The sequence below is a fragment of the Cavia porcellus genome, unplaced genomic scaffold (assembly GCF_034190915.1).
Source record: "Cavia porcellus strain 051 isolate PalLab524CR breed Dunkin Hartley unplaced genomic scaffold, mCavPor4.1 scaffold_7, whole genome shotgun sequence".
NCBI classification, from domain to species: domain Eukaryota; kingdom Metazoa; phylum Chordata; class Mammalia; order Rodentia; family Caviidae; genus Cavia; species Cavia porcellus.
In genome coordinates this window covers 27,533,774-27,552,135 of record NW_026947490.1, presented here as the reverse complement: position 1 = coordinate 27,552,135, position 18,362 = coordinate 27,533,774, and the positions used below count along the sequence as shown (strand labels likewise).

Sequence of the window (18,362 nt, the reverse complement as noted above, 5' to 3'; positions counted from 1 at the left end):
AGTCCAAACTGTCCTTGAACTCACTCTGTAGTCCAAACTGTCCTTGAACTCACTTTGTAGTCCAAACTGTCCTTGAACTCACTTTGTAGTCCAAACTGTCCTTGATCTCGCATGGATCCTCCTGAGTGCTGGAATTACAGGCGCAAGACACCATGCCTTGCCCACTTCCCTCTTTAATTTTTTTCATATAATCTCTTGCTAAATTGTTAAATTGTTGGAGCTTCAATTTGCTGGGCACACAGGGCTTTTTATAGGTGAATTGAGCTGGAAGTGGTGGCATCAGTCTGTACCTCAAGAGACTGAGGCATGGGGCTGGGGATTAGCTCAGTGGCATAAGCATCTGCCTTACAAGCAGGCAGTCATGAGTTCGATCTCCAGTACCGATAAAAAGGAAAAAGACAAAAAAAAAAAAAAAAAAAAAAAAACAGAGAGAGACTGAGGCAGAGGATCTTTGCAAGTTCAAGGCCAGGCTGGGCTACATAGTGAGACGCTGTCTTAATGTCTCATATTCTAAATAAGCTAGATGTGTAGGCAGATGTGTAGCTAGATGTGTAGGCTACATAGTGAGACGCTGTCTTAATATCTCATATTCTAAATAAGCTAGATGTGTAGACAGTCTCTCTCCGGTCCCTTTAAGGAACACTAGCTTGTAGTTCCAATCCAGAACCCTTGCGGGTGGGGGGCACAATGGCATCAGGGGTTAATTGTTGGAAGTGGAGTGTGTGGGCCAAGAGGAGGACAAGGGCAGGTCCCCGTGGGAATTTCTCCTGGCTCTTAGCTCCTTTTCTTGCCCTGGAGAGTTGGTCTCCTTCTCCAGAGGTAGCTCCAGAGACAGAGTCTGGAATGCTGACCAGGGGCAGGGCAGCCACCAAGATGTGAACTTGAGTGGTAGGAACAAGCAGCACTTCCAGATCGCAGGCAGGGAGCTGTAGGGAGCCTGGGGCTAGCCGGACTGGGTGTGTGGGAACCAGAGCCTCGAACTGGAAACTAGAAACAAGACTCCTGGGTCTCAGGCAGAGGGCAGGCTGGGTTTGGACTTCCTGAGTGCAGGACAAAAATAAAGACTGGGAGCCAGGCGTGGTGGCACATGCCTGTACTCTCAGCGTTAGGGAGACCAAAGCAGGAGGATCTCCCCAGATTCAAGGCCAGCCTGAATGACTTAGCGAGATAATGTCTTAAAAAAAAAGAAAGCTTAGCATGAGGTGTTGGAGGGCAGCATGTGCTGGGATGTTGGCTCTGGGTCCCGACTTCTCCTCACATCCCAGGATGTCTCAAGAGTGACTCTTGGAACAAATGGTGAGTGGGAAAGCCCAAAGGGCTGAGCAGCGGTGTAGGTGGTAGGGGAGACTTAAAGCTCACAGGGGCCCCATATTTGCCCTGGGCCTCTTGACTACATGTGGGGGTACCTGGGACCTGGACTCCTGGGTCCTGAAGACTCAGGGCTATGGAGACCACAGGGGTTGCGCCAGGATTCCCACATCCTGAGGCAGCTGGGGCCTGGATTTCTACCGCTGGATTTACTGAGCTTCAGAAGGGTTGCAGGAGGCCTGGGCTTTGTGCTTTCTGTGACCTCACAGTGCTCAGAACTCACTGGTCTGGGACAGCAGAGAATGCTGGGGAGGCTGGGAACCCTATGGGCTCTCACGGTGGATCTGACCTGTGCTTCTCCCACAGGACTCTGATGGAGGAGCTCATCTCCCTGAGGATGCAGAAGCTGGATCAGCAGGTATTGTGCCTGGGAATGAAACCTCCAAAGAATCCCATTTAGGGGCCCAATACTTGCTTTGGGTGCATACACCCTTGATGGTGCTGTCTGGACCTCAAGTTGTCCAATTAGGAAATGAGAACACAGGAATTGGGATCTTAAAGAAGCAAATTTGGTGATGAGACTCTGGGGTTGCTAAGGAACAAGGGTTCCACAGGGAAGGATTTTTTTTTTTTTTTTTTAAGATAGGGTCTCACTGAAGGCTGGGGATTTAGTTCAGTGGCATAAGCGCCTGCCTTGCAAGCAGGCAGTCGTGAGTTCGATCCCCGGTACCGATAAAAAGGAAAAAAAAAGATAGGGTCTCACTCTGTACTCCAGGGTGCTTTTGAACCACTAAACATGCCTTACAACTGTCTATGGAACTAGGGGCCAAGTCCCCAGGGGAAGAATTTACAGCAATCCTCCTGCCTCAACCTCCAAGTGCAGGGATTACAAGCCTGCATCCCCATTACAGGCTAGGACTTCTAAATCCTGGGAGGAGACCGTTGAGTACTAGGGCTCTTGGGCCCTAGGGAATGTGACCCTAGAGACCTGGCACCACTAACGGGAGCTGTTCTCAGACTCCTTGGGTCCCTTCGCCCCCAAGGTCCCCTTCAGTTTCTGACCTCGGTGCCCCATTTGCCTTCCTGCAGTGGCAGCTATTTGAGAAGAAGCAACGACGGAAACGCCGCGAACCACTCATGGTTCAGTCCAATCCGGATGTTTCCTTGCGGTACCGGCGAATGCAGTCGGAGCACTTTGCTAGCCACAAAGGTGACAAAGGGTTACTGGGGACCCGGAGGTGGACCGCAGGGAAGGGTTTATGGCAGCAGGGGTGGGACCTAGCATTTGAAAGGCGGGGCCTGGGCTCGGGGCGGGGCCGGAGATGGGTGGGTCGGGGCCTAAGGGGAAAGGGCGTGGCTGGGTGAGGGGTGCAGCCCAGGGTGCTGCAAAAGTGGGAAGGGCTCGCAAGTCCCTAAAGAAACCAGGTTGAGTGGAGGCCCTAGAAGAGTGTGATAGAGTGGGCGTGGTTTTTGTTTTTGTTTTTATTTGTTTTAACGGTGCACACTATAACCCAGTGGAAGAGCCCTCCTGATTTGATCCTTGGGAGGAAGTTTGGGTTCAGCAAGAAGCGGCTGTAGTGGTCAGACAATCGGGGCCAATATCTGGGAGACCATTGAGGGGCAGGCAGATCTTCACGGAGCAGCAGGATTTGTACTTCATTTGCACGAGCCTCGCCACACCTTCTTGCAGGCCCTGCTCTCCGAGAATGCATGTCGGAGGAATATCCGGACTCTGGCTTCCACAGTGCCCTATGCGCCCCTGTGAACTGCGGTGGAGATGGCACCAGCGAGCTCGGGGCCCTGGGGCGGCCTGCACAAGCTGATAACCTGGAGACCCGGGACCCCAGTTCTCCACAGTTTGGCCTCATGAGGATGCCAAGAGGTGGAAACCCAGTCTTGGTTCTCAGAAGGGGTCTGGAGTTGTGGGTCTCACCCCTCCCCCTCCCCGAACGAGGTCAGGTCCTGAACCACCTCCTCCTGACCCAGGATTCCCAGTCTCCAGCTCTTTCTTCCCTAGTGCAGGTTCAAGAGCCCAGCTCTCCAGAGCCTCCCCAGCCTGGCTTCCAGAAGTTGACATTCAGGTTGGAGAAAGTCACATCCTGTCCCACCCTGACACCCCTCTTAAGGAGCCTTCAGTCTCCTTCAGTCACCACCAACTTGGAAAAAAAAAATTTTTTTTTTTTTATTTTTACCAGTACCAGGGATCAAACTCACGACCACAGGCTTGCAAGGCAGGCGCTTATGCAACTGAGCTAAATCCCCAGCCCCCTTTTTTGGTCTTTTTGAGACAGGGTCTGGCTGGACTTGAATTCACTTTGTAGCCCAGGCTGGTCTTGAACTTCCAATGATCCTCCTACCTCAGCCTCCTGAGTGCTGGAATTACAGGTGTGAACTACCAATTTGGAAATTTCCCTGATTTGGGGGTTATATATCTGGCCCTGATGCATGAGATTTCATCCTCTTTCCTTTAGTGACAACTTTATTGAAACATAGCTCACATGTCATATCATTTACTCACGTACAATATAGAATTCCATGGCTTTTACTATATTCAGAGTTCTACCACCATTATCACAACAGTTTTAGAAAAAAAAATTTTTTTTTTAGGCATTGGAAATGGAACTCAGGACCTCACACTTGCCAGGCAGGCACTGCACTACTGAGCTAAACCTCCAGCAACAGCTTTAGAAACTGTTCTAATCAGAAATTATTCTACATGTTCTATTTAGAAATTATTCATTGGGTTAGGGATTTAGCTCAGTGCCACAGCACCTACCTGGCAACTGCAAGGTCATGAGTTTGATTCCTGGTACCAAAAGATAATAATAATTCATCATGCCAGGCATGGTGGCACACAATTGTAATCCCAGAATTTGGAGGGCTGAGACAGGAGACTTGCCGTGGGTTTGAGGCCAGCTTGGGCTACACAGTAACTTCAAGGCCAATCTGAACTACATAGGAAAACCCTGACTCAAAAAATTATTTATTATTTCAAATAGAAACTTTGGCACTCACCCAACTAAATGCCTGTTCTACTTTAGATGTGCCAGTTCTACACTTTTCATGTAACTGGAATCATATGGTATAGATTTCTTTGGTCTGGCCTCATTTACAAACCAAATTGTTTTTTTTTTTTTTTTTTTTTTTGTCTTTTTCTTTTTTATCGGTACCGGGGATCGAACTCACGACTGTCTGCTTGCAAGGCAGGCGCTTATGCCACTGAGCTAAATCCCCAGCCCCTTACAAACCAAATTGTAAAAAGTCATCTATGTGACAGCAATACATAGTTCATTTTTAGCATACCCATAGCCAAAATTTTGATGACAGTGTTCCAGGTAGCTCATTCTAAAAGGGACTCGCCGATAAATGTCATCAGGTTTTGTGGTGCTTAAGTTTCCTTCTGGAGTTCATTTCCACATTATTATCATCTCAAGCAAAGAATTGGACCAAATGATTGAAAAACAGAAGTAAAGTTTATTTGGAAAATTAAAACTGGCTCTGCAGAGGGAGCTTGGAGCAAGCAGCAGAAGGAAAAAGAAAGCAAGATAAAGGTACACACTGGAGAACATAGGGGGGGCTGTGTTGAGGAAAAGCATTATATCTCGCTCTTTTTTTTTTTTTTTTCTTTTTGGTACCCAGACTCAAAACTCACCTTGTGCTTGCCAGGCAGGCACTTATGAGCTAAATCCCCAGCCCACAGCCAGCTCTTTTCGGTGTCTGTTCTTTCATGCTGTCAAAATCTTGAGGAAACCTGCAAGAACTTCATGTGGGTCCTGAAAGGTGGAGCTAGGATTTCTAGGCCATCCTTTTGAAAACTTGACTAAGACTTTGCTATGTTCTCTGGAGAGGTCCTTGAGCAGGGCTTTGGGAGCTGCACAGGTTATGTGTGGTTAACAGGTTATGTGTGCCAACTTTGCCATGCCCTGATCTCCTGTCTCAATAGGACTCTTAATTAGCACCACAAAATCCACCACTGTATACTACTTCCTGTCTCTCTGATGCCCTGGATGCAACAAGGGAAAGAGAGGCCTTGCTGGTGCTAGGGTTGGAGTAGTGGCAGGATATTAGCCAAGCAGCTCCAGGCCTTGAGTCCACTGTGAGGTGCAGTGGGTTGGGAGACACTAACTCCTCTCAGTCCTGGGGCTCAGGGAAGTCAAGACTTCTCCGCCATAGCATCCCACGTGCATAGAAGTGGACAGGATGTGGGGCTGGGGATTTAGCTCAGCGGCATAAGTGCCTGCCTTGCAAGCAGGCAGTCGTGAGTTCGATCCCTGGTTCTGATAAAAAGGAAAAAGACAAAAAAAAAAAAAAAAAAAAAGTGGACAGGATGTGACAGCCACTGCGGTGGATAATGAGCCTTCCTGAGAATCCAGGTGTTCTGGCATCATCATCTAGCACTGATGACTTTGACCCAACCTTCCAGCCCAGGGTACTGAGCTCAGTCCCTGCCTTTTTCTCCCCCTTAGCCCAAAGTCCTTACCACCAGAGTGAGCCCCAGGATGTGGAAGCTGAATACCACCAGTCCAGATGGGGATCAGCCTATGGAATGGATGGTGACAGGAAAAGTCATGGAGACCTGATATTCTGCAAGGTGAGAGGAGGAGGTACAGTGCTAGGTGACCGGCGCAGCTCCCCAATGAAACAGGAGACAGGAGACGCTCTTGTGGACGACAGTTAACTGCTGCTTTATTCACTCGGGCTCTGGTTTATATATTTGGCCGTGACCAATCACAGGCTGCCACGAGGAAGCAGGGCGGGAATGGGACACAGGCTCCGGCTACCATATCCAGCTGTGGCCAATCAGGAGTTGCCACAGAGTATGGAGTGAGCACGAAGTGCGCACGGGTTGGCTAATTTAAAGAGGGACGTGGCGCATTGCGGAAGCTGGCGTGGTCCTTAGTCCCGGGTGGGGTATGGTATGTTGAGCGCCTGCGCCCAACATCTCCCCCTTTCTTTATAACTGACGCAGGGTCTCCAGAGGTCGGTGCCCCTCGTGAGGTGTCACGCTGCAGTCATGACAGTGCCTCACTACTCGTTGGTGCTCTTTTGGAGGGGGCGGGAGTATTGTTTTATGAGCCCAACCCGCATGCTCACCGACATGGGGACCGGAGTGTCTCCTGGCCAAGGACGACACCCCCTGCGATGCTTTGCTCCACACCTGCGTCACAGCATGGCGAGCCATGCTGCCGGGCTTTGACCAGATTCCATGATCAGCAATGCTTGTTTGATACTTTGTCCCTATTCCTTTGTCTGCGAATCCGACAGAGCAGAAGTAGACTGCCGAATGCGGCAAGTGTAGTCATGGTAGCCAGAGCCCCTGTTCCTGCCCATTCCTTTATGAAAGCCAATTGGAGAGTTGGCCCGAGCTGGATCACAGGAAACTCGTCTAAGTCCGCCATAACTGGAACCGGTGCGAACTGGAGTACCTGCATAACGACAGCTGAAAGTGCACTGTTATCCCAACATTATAACATATAACAGGTTGCGGTGGAGCAATTTAGAAAAGTCATTGGCTGCAAGGGCCGTACGAGATGCAAGAAGGAGGGGAAAAGGAGGCTACTAACCAGGGGAGTTGGCCAAGGTGCCATGGTTAATGGGAGTTGTGGGTGTACTTGCTTGGTCTGGCTTGTGAGGCTCCTGTTGGTTCCCCTGTTCTGTGGTTGATGTTTCCTCTGGGTCGGGGTCTGGTGGTTTGCAGGGACGTATCAGGCGTTCCGGGACCCAGACAGGTTCGCTGCCTTCTTCCTGCGGGAAGATACAGACCGCTCCTCTCGCCCAACTAAGTACTGGGCTGGGGCCTCTCCACACCCCATGCAGGAGGTCTTTCCAGCACACCCAACCATGTTTGGGTGCGACAGGGTTGGCATGTAGCTGTGCTGGCGTGGATCCTTGTGGGTTGATGTTTACAAAATTGTAAGTGAAGAGGGCAAGATTTAGTCTGGCCCTAGGTGTCATGCCCTGGGCAATACCCTCCTTTTGTTTAAACAGAATAGACTTGAGGGTTGGATATGGCCTAACTTTAATTGCTCTTGAGTAAGTTTGGATGCGGCTTCTGCTTTGTCTCGTGATAGGGGCCACTGATTTATCCAAATGGGGTCATTAGAGACCCATGTCAATTTGAGAAGGGCAGAAGCCAAGCCAGTGACCCCCACTAAAAACCCAAACCTTGCCTCTGAGCATGTGGTTGTGCCTGGATGGGGAAAGGCCTTCCTTGCAGGTCTTTGCCTAATCCTTTGCCTGGTTCATACCCTTGATTTTTAAGAATTCTCCTTGCTGTGTGAGAATATTCATTGTACAAGGTCAAGTCTAGGGCAGAGAGCACTTCTCTCCCCCATAGGGTAACTGGAAGCTGGAGAACATAGGGTATGAATTCTCCTGAGTGTCCCTCATTGTCTTCCCATTTAATTATCTGACTACTAATTTTAGGTGCATGAACTGATCCCAAGCCTTGCAGTGTTTGTTGTGCCGTCTGGGTAGGCCAGGTTAGTGGCCAGTCCTTTTCAGCTATAATAGAGTGGTCTGCTCCTGTGTCTAGCAGTCCGGATATTTTTCGTCCATTGAGTGACAACGTTAGCATGGGGCGCTCATCCAATCTAAGAACGAGGGCGGCAAAGGCTGGGTCTGATGATCCAAATCCTCTGTCTCCTCTAATACCAGACAATGATGGATAATCCCCATGACGGCTGGATAACACTAGCATCTGAGCGATGCGGTCTCCTGCCCCTACGGCTACTGGGCCTTTAGGAGCCTGCATCATCACCTTTATTTTTCCTGTGTAATCAGAATCTATAACACCCGGTAAGACCTGTATTCCTTTCATGGAGAGGGATGATCGACCAATTATCAACCCTACTGTGCCTTCTGGTAAGGGGCCGGACATATCTGTCTCTATGGCCTGTATCCCCATTTTCGGGGTTAATACGAGTCCAGTGGTGGCACAGAGGTCAAGTCCCCCTGAACCCGGAGAGGCTCTCCTCGGTTCTGACCTGCCCATGTTGGCGTCATTGGCAGTGTCTGGTCTACCATATACTCTCTGGCTGGGTAGAATCGGGGGCCCACCCCCCGGGGGGGCCCCCCAATCCCGTTTTTTGGCCTCTCTGGGTTACAGCCCTTACCCGTGAGGGGCAGCCCATTTACATCAAAGGTGGAGCGGCACTCCGTGGCGGAGTGATTTCCCTTTTTACATCTGGGGCACTTTCGGTCTTCGGGGGGGGGGGTTGTTCTCTTCTGAGTCCCCAAGATGGACAGTCTCTTTTTATGTGTCCCTGTCTTCCGCATTTGAAGCAGCCTTCTATTGGGCGGGCGCCATTCTGTGGCGCCACTCTGCCTTCCTGACCTTCTTTAGTTAGCTTCATTAGCATGGCTGCCAAACCTGAGTTGGTTAATGGCCCCCCGATCTCCCGACAGAGTTTCATCCATTCCTCAAGAGGCCTATTTTTGTATGGACTAATGGCAGAGCGACATTCTTTAGTACATTGCTCAAAAATGAGCTGCTTAATGAGCGGCATGGCTGTCTCAGCGTCCCCAAAAATTCTCCCCGCCACCTCCATCATGCGGGCCACAAAATCTGAAAAAGGCTCGCTCGGGCCCTGCAAAATTTTTGTCAAGTGCCCTGAGACTTCTCCCCTAGCCGAGACCCGTTTCCATGCTTGTATGGCTATTCTATTTATCTGTGCATACACCTCTTGTGGAAATATCAGCTGGTTATTGAGATACTGCCCTTGTCCTAATAACATATCTGTGTTCCAGGCAGCCTGATTGTTCTGGGCATTAGCTTGGGCCTGTTCTGTGGCAAGTTCAACATTCCAAGCTTTCCAATCAAGATATTGGCCTGGGCTGAGCACTGCCTTGCACAAACTGGCCCAATCAGCAGGTGTCATGGCATTTCCTGCCAGGGCTTCTACTAGGGACAGGGTATACGCCCCGTTAACACCGTACATGGTGCTGGCCTCCTTAAGATGCTTTATCGCCTTCATATCTATAGGCAGGTGGGCTCTGTTTCCCTGAGCATCTACAGCAACCGGAAAAGCCTGGAGAAAACGGCCCAGGCCTCCTGGGTCCTCTCTTTTGACTTGATGCCAAAGGTCTTCCTGGAATGTCCCAGGGGACGTCTGGACCTGTTGCGGACAGCTACATAGCTGATGGCAGGGTCTCCGGTGAGCATGATAATCTGGCGGGTCGGGAGGTAGAGCCGTAGGTCTTATAGGGGGTGGCCCTGGGATCCCGTACTCACTTTCATTGACCCATTTACTCTGAGAAATCCTGCGTTGCAGCTCATTTATGGCCTCAGAGTAAGGCCCTCTCGACTGCATGTGTGTGACTTCCCCTCTTTTGGTGGTGTCTGCATCCACCATTTTGTATACTTCTTCTTCCTCCCCCTCATTATCTGACGAGTCCTTTGTTTCTGGGTTGGGTGGGGTCACCTCGCCTGCGGCACTGGGCTCACGAGATTGCTCGCGGGAGGATTCTGCCTGATGGTAATCAAGCGCCATGGCGCCAGCCCTTATATGGTCACGACAAGAGGTGTCTGCAAGGCAGCTTCTCACTACTGCCCAAAGGGGTCTGACTCCTGGCTCCAGGAGGCCATTTTCTGCTGCAAAGTCAAGATCTCTCCCTAATTTATCCCAGCTGGGGATGGTAATGGACCCCGTGGGACCAAACCAAGGTGCTACCTTATCGACCTGATCGAGGAAGTTTTGAATTTGTTCTCGTTTCATTTGTAATCCCTTTTCTCTCAGTAAGTTGCTTAAGGCGACTGACAGTGGCTAAGTAGCCGTGTTACCCATGGTTAACCGGAATTTCAAGAGTTTCTTTTTATTTTTATTTATTTTTTTCCCTTTTTCCTTTTTTTTTTTTTGTAACAGGGACAGCTTAGTCCCCGCGCCCCTTTACGGCGCCCCCAAAACCTGCCTCTTTACGGCACCGGGAACTCTCTTTATGAGTTCCTCGACCCTTGCGACGCGTCCGCCCAAGGTTGCCCGATAGCCCCCGCCATCCGGCCCTGCAGCCCCCGCTGCCTGTTGCGTAGCACCCGCTACCAACGTTGAGCAGTTTAACCTGTCAGCCCCCGCCCGCCGAGTAGCCCCCGCTATCGGCGCTTGACGGTTTTACCTATTAACGTCTCTGTTCCATCGGAGAGAGAGGTTCATTCCCCGTACTGTCGGAGAGAGGGTCTCAGTGCTCCGGGAGAAGAGGGTCTCAGCGGTCCCCGTACGTGCCACCAGTTGACCAGCGCAGCACCCCAATGAAACAGGAGACAGGAGACGCTCTTGTGGATGACAGTTAACTGCTGCTTTATTCACTCGGGCTCTGGTTTATATATTTGGCCGTGACCAATCACAGGCTGCCACGAGGAAGCAGGGCGGGAATGGGACGCAGGCTCCGGCTACCATATCCAGCTGTGGCCAATCAGGAGTTGCCACAGAGTATGGAGTGAGCACGAAGTGCGCACGGGTTGGCTAATTTAAAGAGGGACGTAGTGCATTGCAGAAGCTGGCGTGGTCCTTAGTCCCGGGTGGGGTATGGTATGTTGAGCGCCTGCGCCCAACAGCTAGGAGCATAGAAAGAGGAGAGGGGACTTCCGGGAGAACATGGCAGACAGATAGCAGATACTACGGAGGCTCTCTGAAAGGCTTGGTTCCGAAGTCAGGAATGGTGTGGACTAAGGAGACATAAGCCAGTAGAGATATGCTCTGCTGACTCAGGAACGAACTGGGCTGAGAGAAACCAACTTGGAATGCAGTCCTGGTGCTAAAACAGGAACAGAAAAGTCTCGGTGTGGAGGCTGGACCCCGCGCCATTGGAAGCCGCGATTTGGGTTTCCCGCCGCGCGGCAGCTGGCTGCCTCTACATCGGGCTCGGCAAAGAGAGAGACGCGCAGAAGCTCTGAGAACGGGAGTCTGCGAACGGAGTCGAATGCAGGACGGACAGGGAGGTGTACACTGACTTGTGGTAAGGTGAGTGAGAGAAACTGACACCGTACCACAGTTTGACTCCATTGGAGGACTTTCTGGGCTCCGGCAGTCCTGCGGGAGCAGGGCGCGGTGGTGACTCCAGCCACACATTCCCCTCACGGACGGGATTGGTGAAAAGTGCCTGGCCTGCGTGATGCTGCTGGCGGACTCAGCAGGCTGGCCCAACCCAGATCCCAGAGACTGACGGTGGCCCGGAGGGGTGACTCCCACGAAGGCTGCCTAGTCTGCAACTCCCTGGTACGCTGCGGTGGGCGGGAACACCTACCCAGTGCAATTCGATCAGGCTCTGACTGACAGGGAGGGAAGCTGGGCCTCCTTTGTAAGCTTGCATATATAAGGAACAGAGAATATGGGAAAAGGCAGCAACAAGAAAGGCTCCTCGGCCCCCAATTCTGAGAAACAGGCAATAGCAGACACCGCACCAATAGACATAAAGCACCATATAGAGAGCCTCATAGACCAATTCAGGAATGAAGTTATCAACGACCTGAAGCTAGAAGTATGCAGAATAGTTAGAGAAATGCTAAGCACCACCCAGGAAAAAACAGATGGTGGAATGGAAGAACAGAAAAAGAGGGGAGAATTGTTTGATGGAGAAAACAGAGAAAGCATAGAGTACGTGAAGCAGGTTCAAAGGGACTACCAAGATACTAAGAAGTCTATCCAAGACTGGCATAACAGCTTGAAAGAAACTAAGGACAGACTATCTGAACTGGAGGGCAGAATTGTAATATGGGAGAATGAAATGAAAAACTTCTTAAAAATAACAAAGAAACAAACAGCAATAATACAAAGACAAGAAGATGATAAGAGGAGCCATAACTTAAGGATTAAGAACATAAAAGAAGAAGTAGGGACACAAACAAGTGAACTACAAAAGCTACTCACAGAAATAATCCAGGAGAATTTTCCTAATTTAGCAAAAGGTAAAGATACTCAGATGTATGAGGCATACAGGACCCCAGCTACCTACAACCCAAACAGAGCGACACCCAGGCATATAATAATAAAAATTCCAGAAATTCAATACAAGAACAGAATATTAAAAGCTGTCAGAGACAAGAAACAGACCACTTACAAGGGAACACCCATCAGAATTACAGCAGATTTCTCTGCACAAACCATCAAATCACGAAGAGCGTGAGGGGAAATAATTCAAGCTTTGAAAGATAATAATCTCCAGCCAAGATTGAGATATCCTGCACAACTGTCCCTGGAAATTGATGGAAAAACAAGGTGCTTCCAGGATAAATAGGAACTGGGGGAATTTGCAACCACCAATTCAACTCTACAGAAAGTATTGCAGGATATTCTAAAAAAAGAAAAATACAAAGAACCCAGAAATAGTGGCAGGGAGGCCACAATGAATGGAGCAGAGAACAAAATGAAGAAGACAAACTGACAGCTACTGACAGAAAAAGAGCTCAACAGAAATGAGACAGAGAAGATTGGATGATAGGAACAGCTATTTTGGAGAAAATGACATCTTAATAGGTAATACTGATTTAGTATCATCTTGTTTTGATGTCTCATCTAGCTTTTGTTCTTCTGTCTCCAATGGTCTAAATAGGTTGTATCTTATTGGATTTTATTATTTACGATAGTATAAGCAAAAACCTTTTAAAGACAAGGAGATTATACAGAAACCATTGTTCATTTTCTGTTAGTCGATTCTAAATACTCTGTAATGCTGTCATTCTCTTAAAAGGTTTTACATTGTTTTGATATACTTAATGCTATAGTATACGAAGTTGTACTCAAGGACTTCAAGGAAAGAGTCAATATGGTAACTACTTTTGGGTCGGGATTATCTGGTGGTGAAGCGCTATTCTGCTTAAATGGTTATGTTTTGATCTGCGCTGTTTCACTGCTATGCCCTCTTTTATCTCAATCTCCACTCCATTATTTACTTTTTTATTTTTATCCGTTTAATTAAAGGGAAAAAATAGCAGGATATATTATAGTAACCCACTTTGACTTTCTATTGTCTCGATTTGAAGCCCTGTATTACTCTCACCATCTTGTTTTTGACTGATGTTCCCCTATTCTGTTTTGCTGGATAGTGTCAGGTTCGAAAGTTTAGGCATCAGCTGTGAAGATAATGAGATTCATTATAACGCCCATTCTCGTTGACTTTTATCTACTTTTGAACACCTACAATGTCTCCAGTGGTTTGGTTTTGTCGGTTTTGTTCTTTACTGTTTTGTTCAATTGTATTATGACTAATGATATAGGCAATTCTATTAGAGATAGCGGCAGGCATTAGGGTAACCATTGTTGATCACCTTGTATTATGTTTTTACATTATCTATTATGTCCACCCTTTTGACTTGACCGATTCTGGTCTGTTATGTCACACTTGGTTTTACTCTCTACCAAAAAAGCAATAAGAACCGTGGGAGCAATGAAACCCAAAATGTGTAATAGTCATTATACAAAAGAGAGGAAAAGAAGGTGCTCTAAACTATATAACAGCATGTATATTTAAGTGTATTAGATAGAAAATGATATCACAGAGTTTTATTGGATCATTGAACAGAACTGTTTGCAGTGTCATTGTTGGAATGTCCACTCTACAAGCTTTAATTTTGTGACTTGAACAATTATTTCTAAGATGGCAATGTGTGATCCATTAACTAGTGATTTCCTACTGTTCAATTTTTTCTTCTGTAAATCTATATAACTTGTACCCTTTCACTGTTTTTTTTTCTTTTCTCCTTAAATAAAATTAAAAAAAAAAAAAAAGAAAAAAGAAAGAGGAGAGGGAGCTGGGCGTGGTGGCTCACGCCTATAATCCCAGCACTCTGGAGGCTGAGGCAGAAGGATCGTTGTGAGTTTGAGACCAGAATGGGCTACAAATGAGCTCAAGCCAGCCTGAACTGCATAGAGAGACCCTGCCTCAAAAAGACAAAAAAAAAAAAAAAAAAAAAAAAGAAAAGAAAAAAAAAAGAAAAGAAAAGAAAAGAAAGAGGATAGGGAGCCTCAGACATTTAGGGAGGACAGGGATGCAATTCTGTGGCCCAGTTAGAGGTGACAGGAAAGGCCCTACTTTGGTGTTGGTGAACATGCAGTAGTTCCGTGGGCACACCGGTGCTGTGCTGTGTGTTTTCTGCAATACTGGGCTTCATGAAGGCTCTCAGAGTGATCCTCCAATCAGAGGGTGGAGCGGACACAGTGGGGGGGGGGGGGAGCTAATGAAGTTAGCCAATCAACAGATACAGACTGGGCGGGCTGAGTGAGATGCTAGACCAATAAGTTGAAGCCATAGGTTGACAGAAGGGTGGGACCTCAAACTGGTCTGGCCAATCAGGAGTTGGCAAGGCTGTGTCTAAATTTTTCCCTCAATTTTGAATTTGACACGAGCTAGGACACAGACTCAGAAGAGGAGGAAGAGGAATCGCACTATTTGGAAATTAACTCCCAAGCAGCAGAGGGCCAGGAGACAGTGCCAAGGGACCTGGAAGGTGGGGACAGCCATGATGTAGGGACCATGAACAGTTTGCCACCTCTGGACCTGGGCCCTCAGCCAGGAGAGAACCTGAGGGAATACATGCTGCGGCCGACGCTGAAGGGCCACGTAGTGCAGTGCTGCATCCACCGGAACCAGCAGGGCCTGGAGAAGGGCTTGTTCCCTGTGTACTACCTCTACCTGGAGGCGGCCGAAGGCTGGAAGGTGAGATCTAGGAGCCAGTCCTTCACTTCCTCAAGCAAAAGTCAAGATTTTCAAGAATTGGGCCGTAGCTCAATGTGTCCACTCCAAAGCCAAGCCCTGCCCTCTGCTTTTCTAGTAGTTTCATAGGCTTTGCCTGTGCTATCACCAAGCCTGACCCATTAGCCTGGGATCAACCATTTCAAAGCGTGGCCACGCCCCCAATGACTCACAGCCCCGGATGACAGGCTCCTCCCACCCCTGGGGTAAGCCCCCCACCCAAACCAAGCCAGGACCTTCTCTTTGTGCCCAGTCCCCTCCCAGTTTGGCCACCTGTCTTTGTCCTCTTTTCCTCACTTCTTCTCTCCTGCAAAGAGGCTTTTCGCTTACCCAGGTCCAGACCCATTTCCCGTGATGAGTGCCCAAGTCCTGCTGCCGGGTTCAGACCACCCTTCCCCATTCTCCAAGCCAGGCCCTGCCTGCCTGGGTGGAGGGAAAGAAGGGAAGACAGTGAGAGGTAAAGCTGCCCTCCAAGCCCCAGGTGATGGTTTCCCCCTGAGGTCATCTCCCAGCATATTGGGGACGCTTAGTGTGCGTTACCTTCTCCCCTGTCAGGAGACTGGGCATTTCTTTGTCTTGGACTCCTAGCTCTGCTCACATCTGAGAAATCCATTCTTTTTTTAAAATTTTTTTTTGTCTTTTTCTTTTTTATTGAACTCACGACCACACACTTGCAAGGCAGGCGCTTATGCCTCTAAGCTAAATCCCCAACCCCCAGAAATCCATTCTGATGGGCTATTCCTTAAACCCCACAGCGCTTCCTCCTGGCTGGGCGCAAGAGAAAATGGAGCAAAACCGCTAATTATCTCATTTCCTTGGACCCGATGGATCTGTCTCGGGATGGGGACAATTTTGTAGGCAAAGTCAGGTGGGCAAAGCCCTGATGCATGGTGAGAAACAAGGCAGAGAGGAGATGAGAGGAAGTGATGTCTGTATCTTTGCATTCCAGAGGGAATTCAGTTCCCGAGGGGCTAAGGGAGGAGGCTAAAAGATGTGTATGGAGGAAAAGCAACCTGAATTTTTACCTGGGGGACTGATTTGGCAAAGCATTTAAAGCAGTCAAGGAGTAACAAATATTACTCTTATTCTCTCTGCTGCCGGCCTGGGGCAGGTCCAATATCTTGGGCACCAAGTTTGTCATTTTTGACAATGGGGTGAATCCTGAAGACTCAAACTCACTCCTGGATAGGAGCCACATTAGACAGGAGCTGGGGACTGTGTGTTACGTAAGTGTCCCGCAGGGAGGCTGAGGGGGCGGGGAGGGAGCCGGATAATGAATATGAATGAGGCTTGAGGCAGGATGGGGGAGGGGACAGGAGTCAGAGCCAGCACACAACTGGAATCCGATACTTCCAGGAGACCAATATCTGGGGAACTCGGGGGCCTCGAAAAATGACTGTGATCATCCCAGAAATTAACGACGAACACCAGAGAATCAGAGTCCAGCCAGAAACCGTAAGTTCCAGAGGTCGGGACTTTCTGGATTCCAAGAGAGCTCCCAAGGACGCTCATCTGGCGTCCTAGATGCCCAGACAGGAGGGGGCTGATAGGTTGGAAGTCCCATGGGAAGCCTAGGGGTCCCTGCCAGATCCCTGAGTCTGGGAATAAAGACTATGCTCAAAACCTCTGTGTTAAAGCTGGCCGGTGCAGGCTAACGCGCCACGGTCCCTACTTTACCTTCAAAGGAAGAGGAATCAATACTGAGTCGCTTCGAAAGAGGCATCAGGCAGGGGCTGCTCCTACTGCAAAACAAAACACCGGTGTGGAGTGACGAGAACGACGCCTTCGTGCTCAATTTTCACGGGCGAGTGACTCAGGCCTCCGTCAAGAACTTCCAGATCATCTACCCCAATAAGCGTGAGCTGCTGGGATCCCCGGTCCCCGGGTCAGGGGTATCAGCGCGTAAGGACTACTGCTCCCATCAGCACTTGAGAGTCTGCCTAGCCGACCGCGCCTCTCTGTTGCCCTGTAGTTCACGCGGCACCAGAGCGCCTCCTAGCGTAGGGGCTGGGTTCCCGTAGCTCAGAAGTGGGGGTGGGGAGGTGGCGGCTGAGAGGCTTTGGCTAAGGCTCAGATTCTGATTTTCTCCACAGCAGACAAAGTGGTGCTGCAGTTCGGCCGGATGGGTCCAGATACATTCACCATGGACTTCTGCTTTCCTCTTTCCCCGCTCCAAGCATTCGCCATCTGCTTGTCCAGTTTTGATGGGAAGCTGGCCTGTGCATAATTCAATAAAATTGTTTCTCTGGTTTGTGTGCTTGTGCCTTTGGAGAAAGGGCTCTGAGGTGCCTTCTTTCTGCACCACCTCAGGAATCACCGCACTTCCTAGAGGCCCTCTTGGTGTACCGTCCTGGGCTCTGTGGCCTGGTCTCCCAGGTGTTAAAGGAGATGGGCCTCGTCTAACTGGGAAGTACCTGGGGTAGTTTGTTGTGTTAGAGCAGCATAACTCTAAAAAGTGTCACCGTCAAACTTTGAACAGTCAGGAGCAAACCATTTGAACACACAGGAGGAACCAGCTGGATGGCTTGTGTTGGGAACATTTGAGAACAGCTCTGAGCTTAGGGGTTGAGAATGTGCCAAGATTGAGGAAGAGCCTGGCTTCCACCCCTAGCAATGAATAACAAAAACAAAACAAAAACACATGCAAAAATTAAAAAAAAAAAAAAAAACTAAGAAAAAGCCCTGAAGCTGAGTGTGGTGGCATGAGCCTGTAATACTAACACTGGAGAGGCTGAGGCAGGAGGATGGCCATGAGTTCGAGGCCAGCCTGAACTACATAGTGAAACTGCCTTGGGATTAAAAAAAAAAAAAAAATCATGACACATCTACAATCCCAGGTACTTAGAAACCCAAAGCAGGATGATCTAATTTGAGGCCAGCCTGGGGAAATTTAGCAGGACCTCCGCTTTCCCTCAAAAAGTAAAGTAACAAGTCTTACAGGTGGAATGAGACCTGGTACAGCCAGCACCTAGGGAACTAGCAGAAGGCAAGGACATGTGGCCAGCTGTGACTTACCCATTTGAACTGGGTAATTCCATGAGCTCAGAGAAACATTTGCAAGCTTTCCATGAAAAAAAAACATTCCATCCCCTATCACCAAGCCTTAGACCCCTTACTCAGAGACCCAAAATTTTGCACCACCTCAGCAATACCTCCCTCTCCTACCTAAACTCCCCTATAAAAATATATCCTTACCCCTTTTTCAGGGCCAACGGTCTTTTCATCCTTGGCCTCATTGAACCCGGGTGGCAATGAAATCCTTGCATGTTGCTTCGACTTTGCCTGCCTCAGTGGTCTCAGGTGAGCCTCAGTTTAGTCTAACAACACCCAGATGAATAACTGAACATGTACACGAATAGTTTCACTAGCTA

At 49.0% G+C, this 18,362-nt stretch overlaps 2 protein-coding genes across 3 annotated transcripts in view; one reads left to right on the top strand and one right to left on the bottom strand.

The window, feature by feature from the left end:
* Positions 1-18,362, bottom strand: part of Bax (BCL2 associated X, apoptosis regulator) — a 94,606-nt gene that overhangs the window by 39,393 nt on the left and 36,851 nt on the right. The gene's annotated exons all lie outside the window — the stretch shown is intronic.
* Tulp2 (TUB like protein 2) lies at positions 1,593-17,242 on the top strand. Of its 2 annotated transcripts, XM_063253057.1 has the most exons (10): positions 1,605-1,726; positions 2,398-2,518; positions 2,999-3,190; positions 5,775-5,899; positions 14,650-14,955; positions 15,747-15,859; positions 16,103-16,217; positions 16,348-16,446; positions 16,677-16,848; positions 17,085-17,242. In XM_063253057.1, the coding sequence occupies exons 1-10, from the start codon at positions 1,634-1,636 to the stop codon at positions 17,216-17,218; spliced, it is 1,470 nt and encodes a 489-aa protein (XP_063109127.1). In that variant the 5' UTR covers positions 1,605-1,633; the 3' UTR covers positions 17,219-17,242. The 2 variants fall into 2 exon arrangements, with proteins under 2 accessions (XP_063109128.1, XP_063109127.1); XM_063253058.1 differs by lacking the exon at positions 17,085-17,242 and having other exon boundaries at positions 1,593-1,726; positions 16,629-16,816.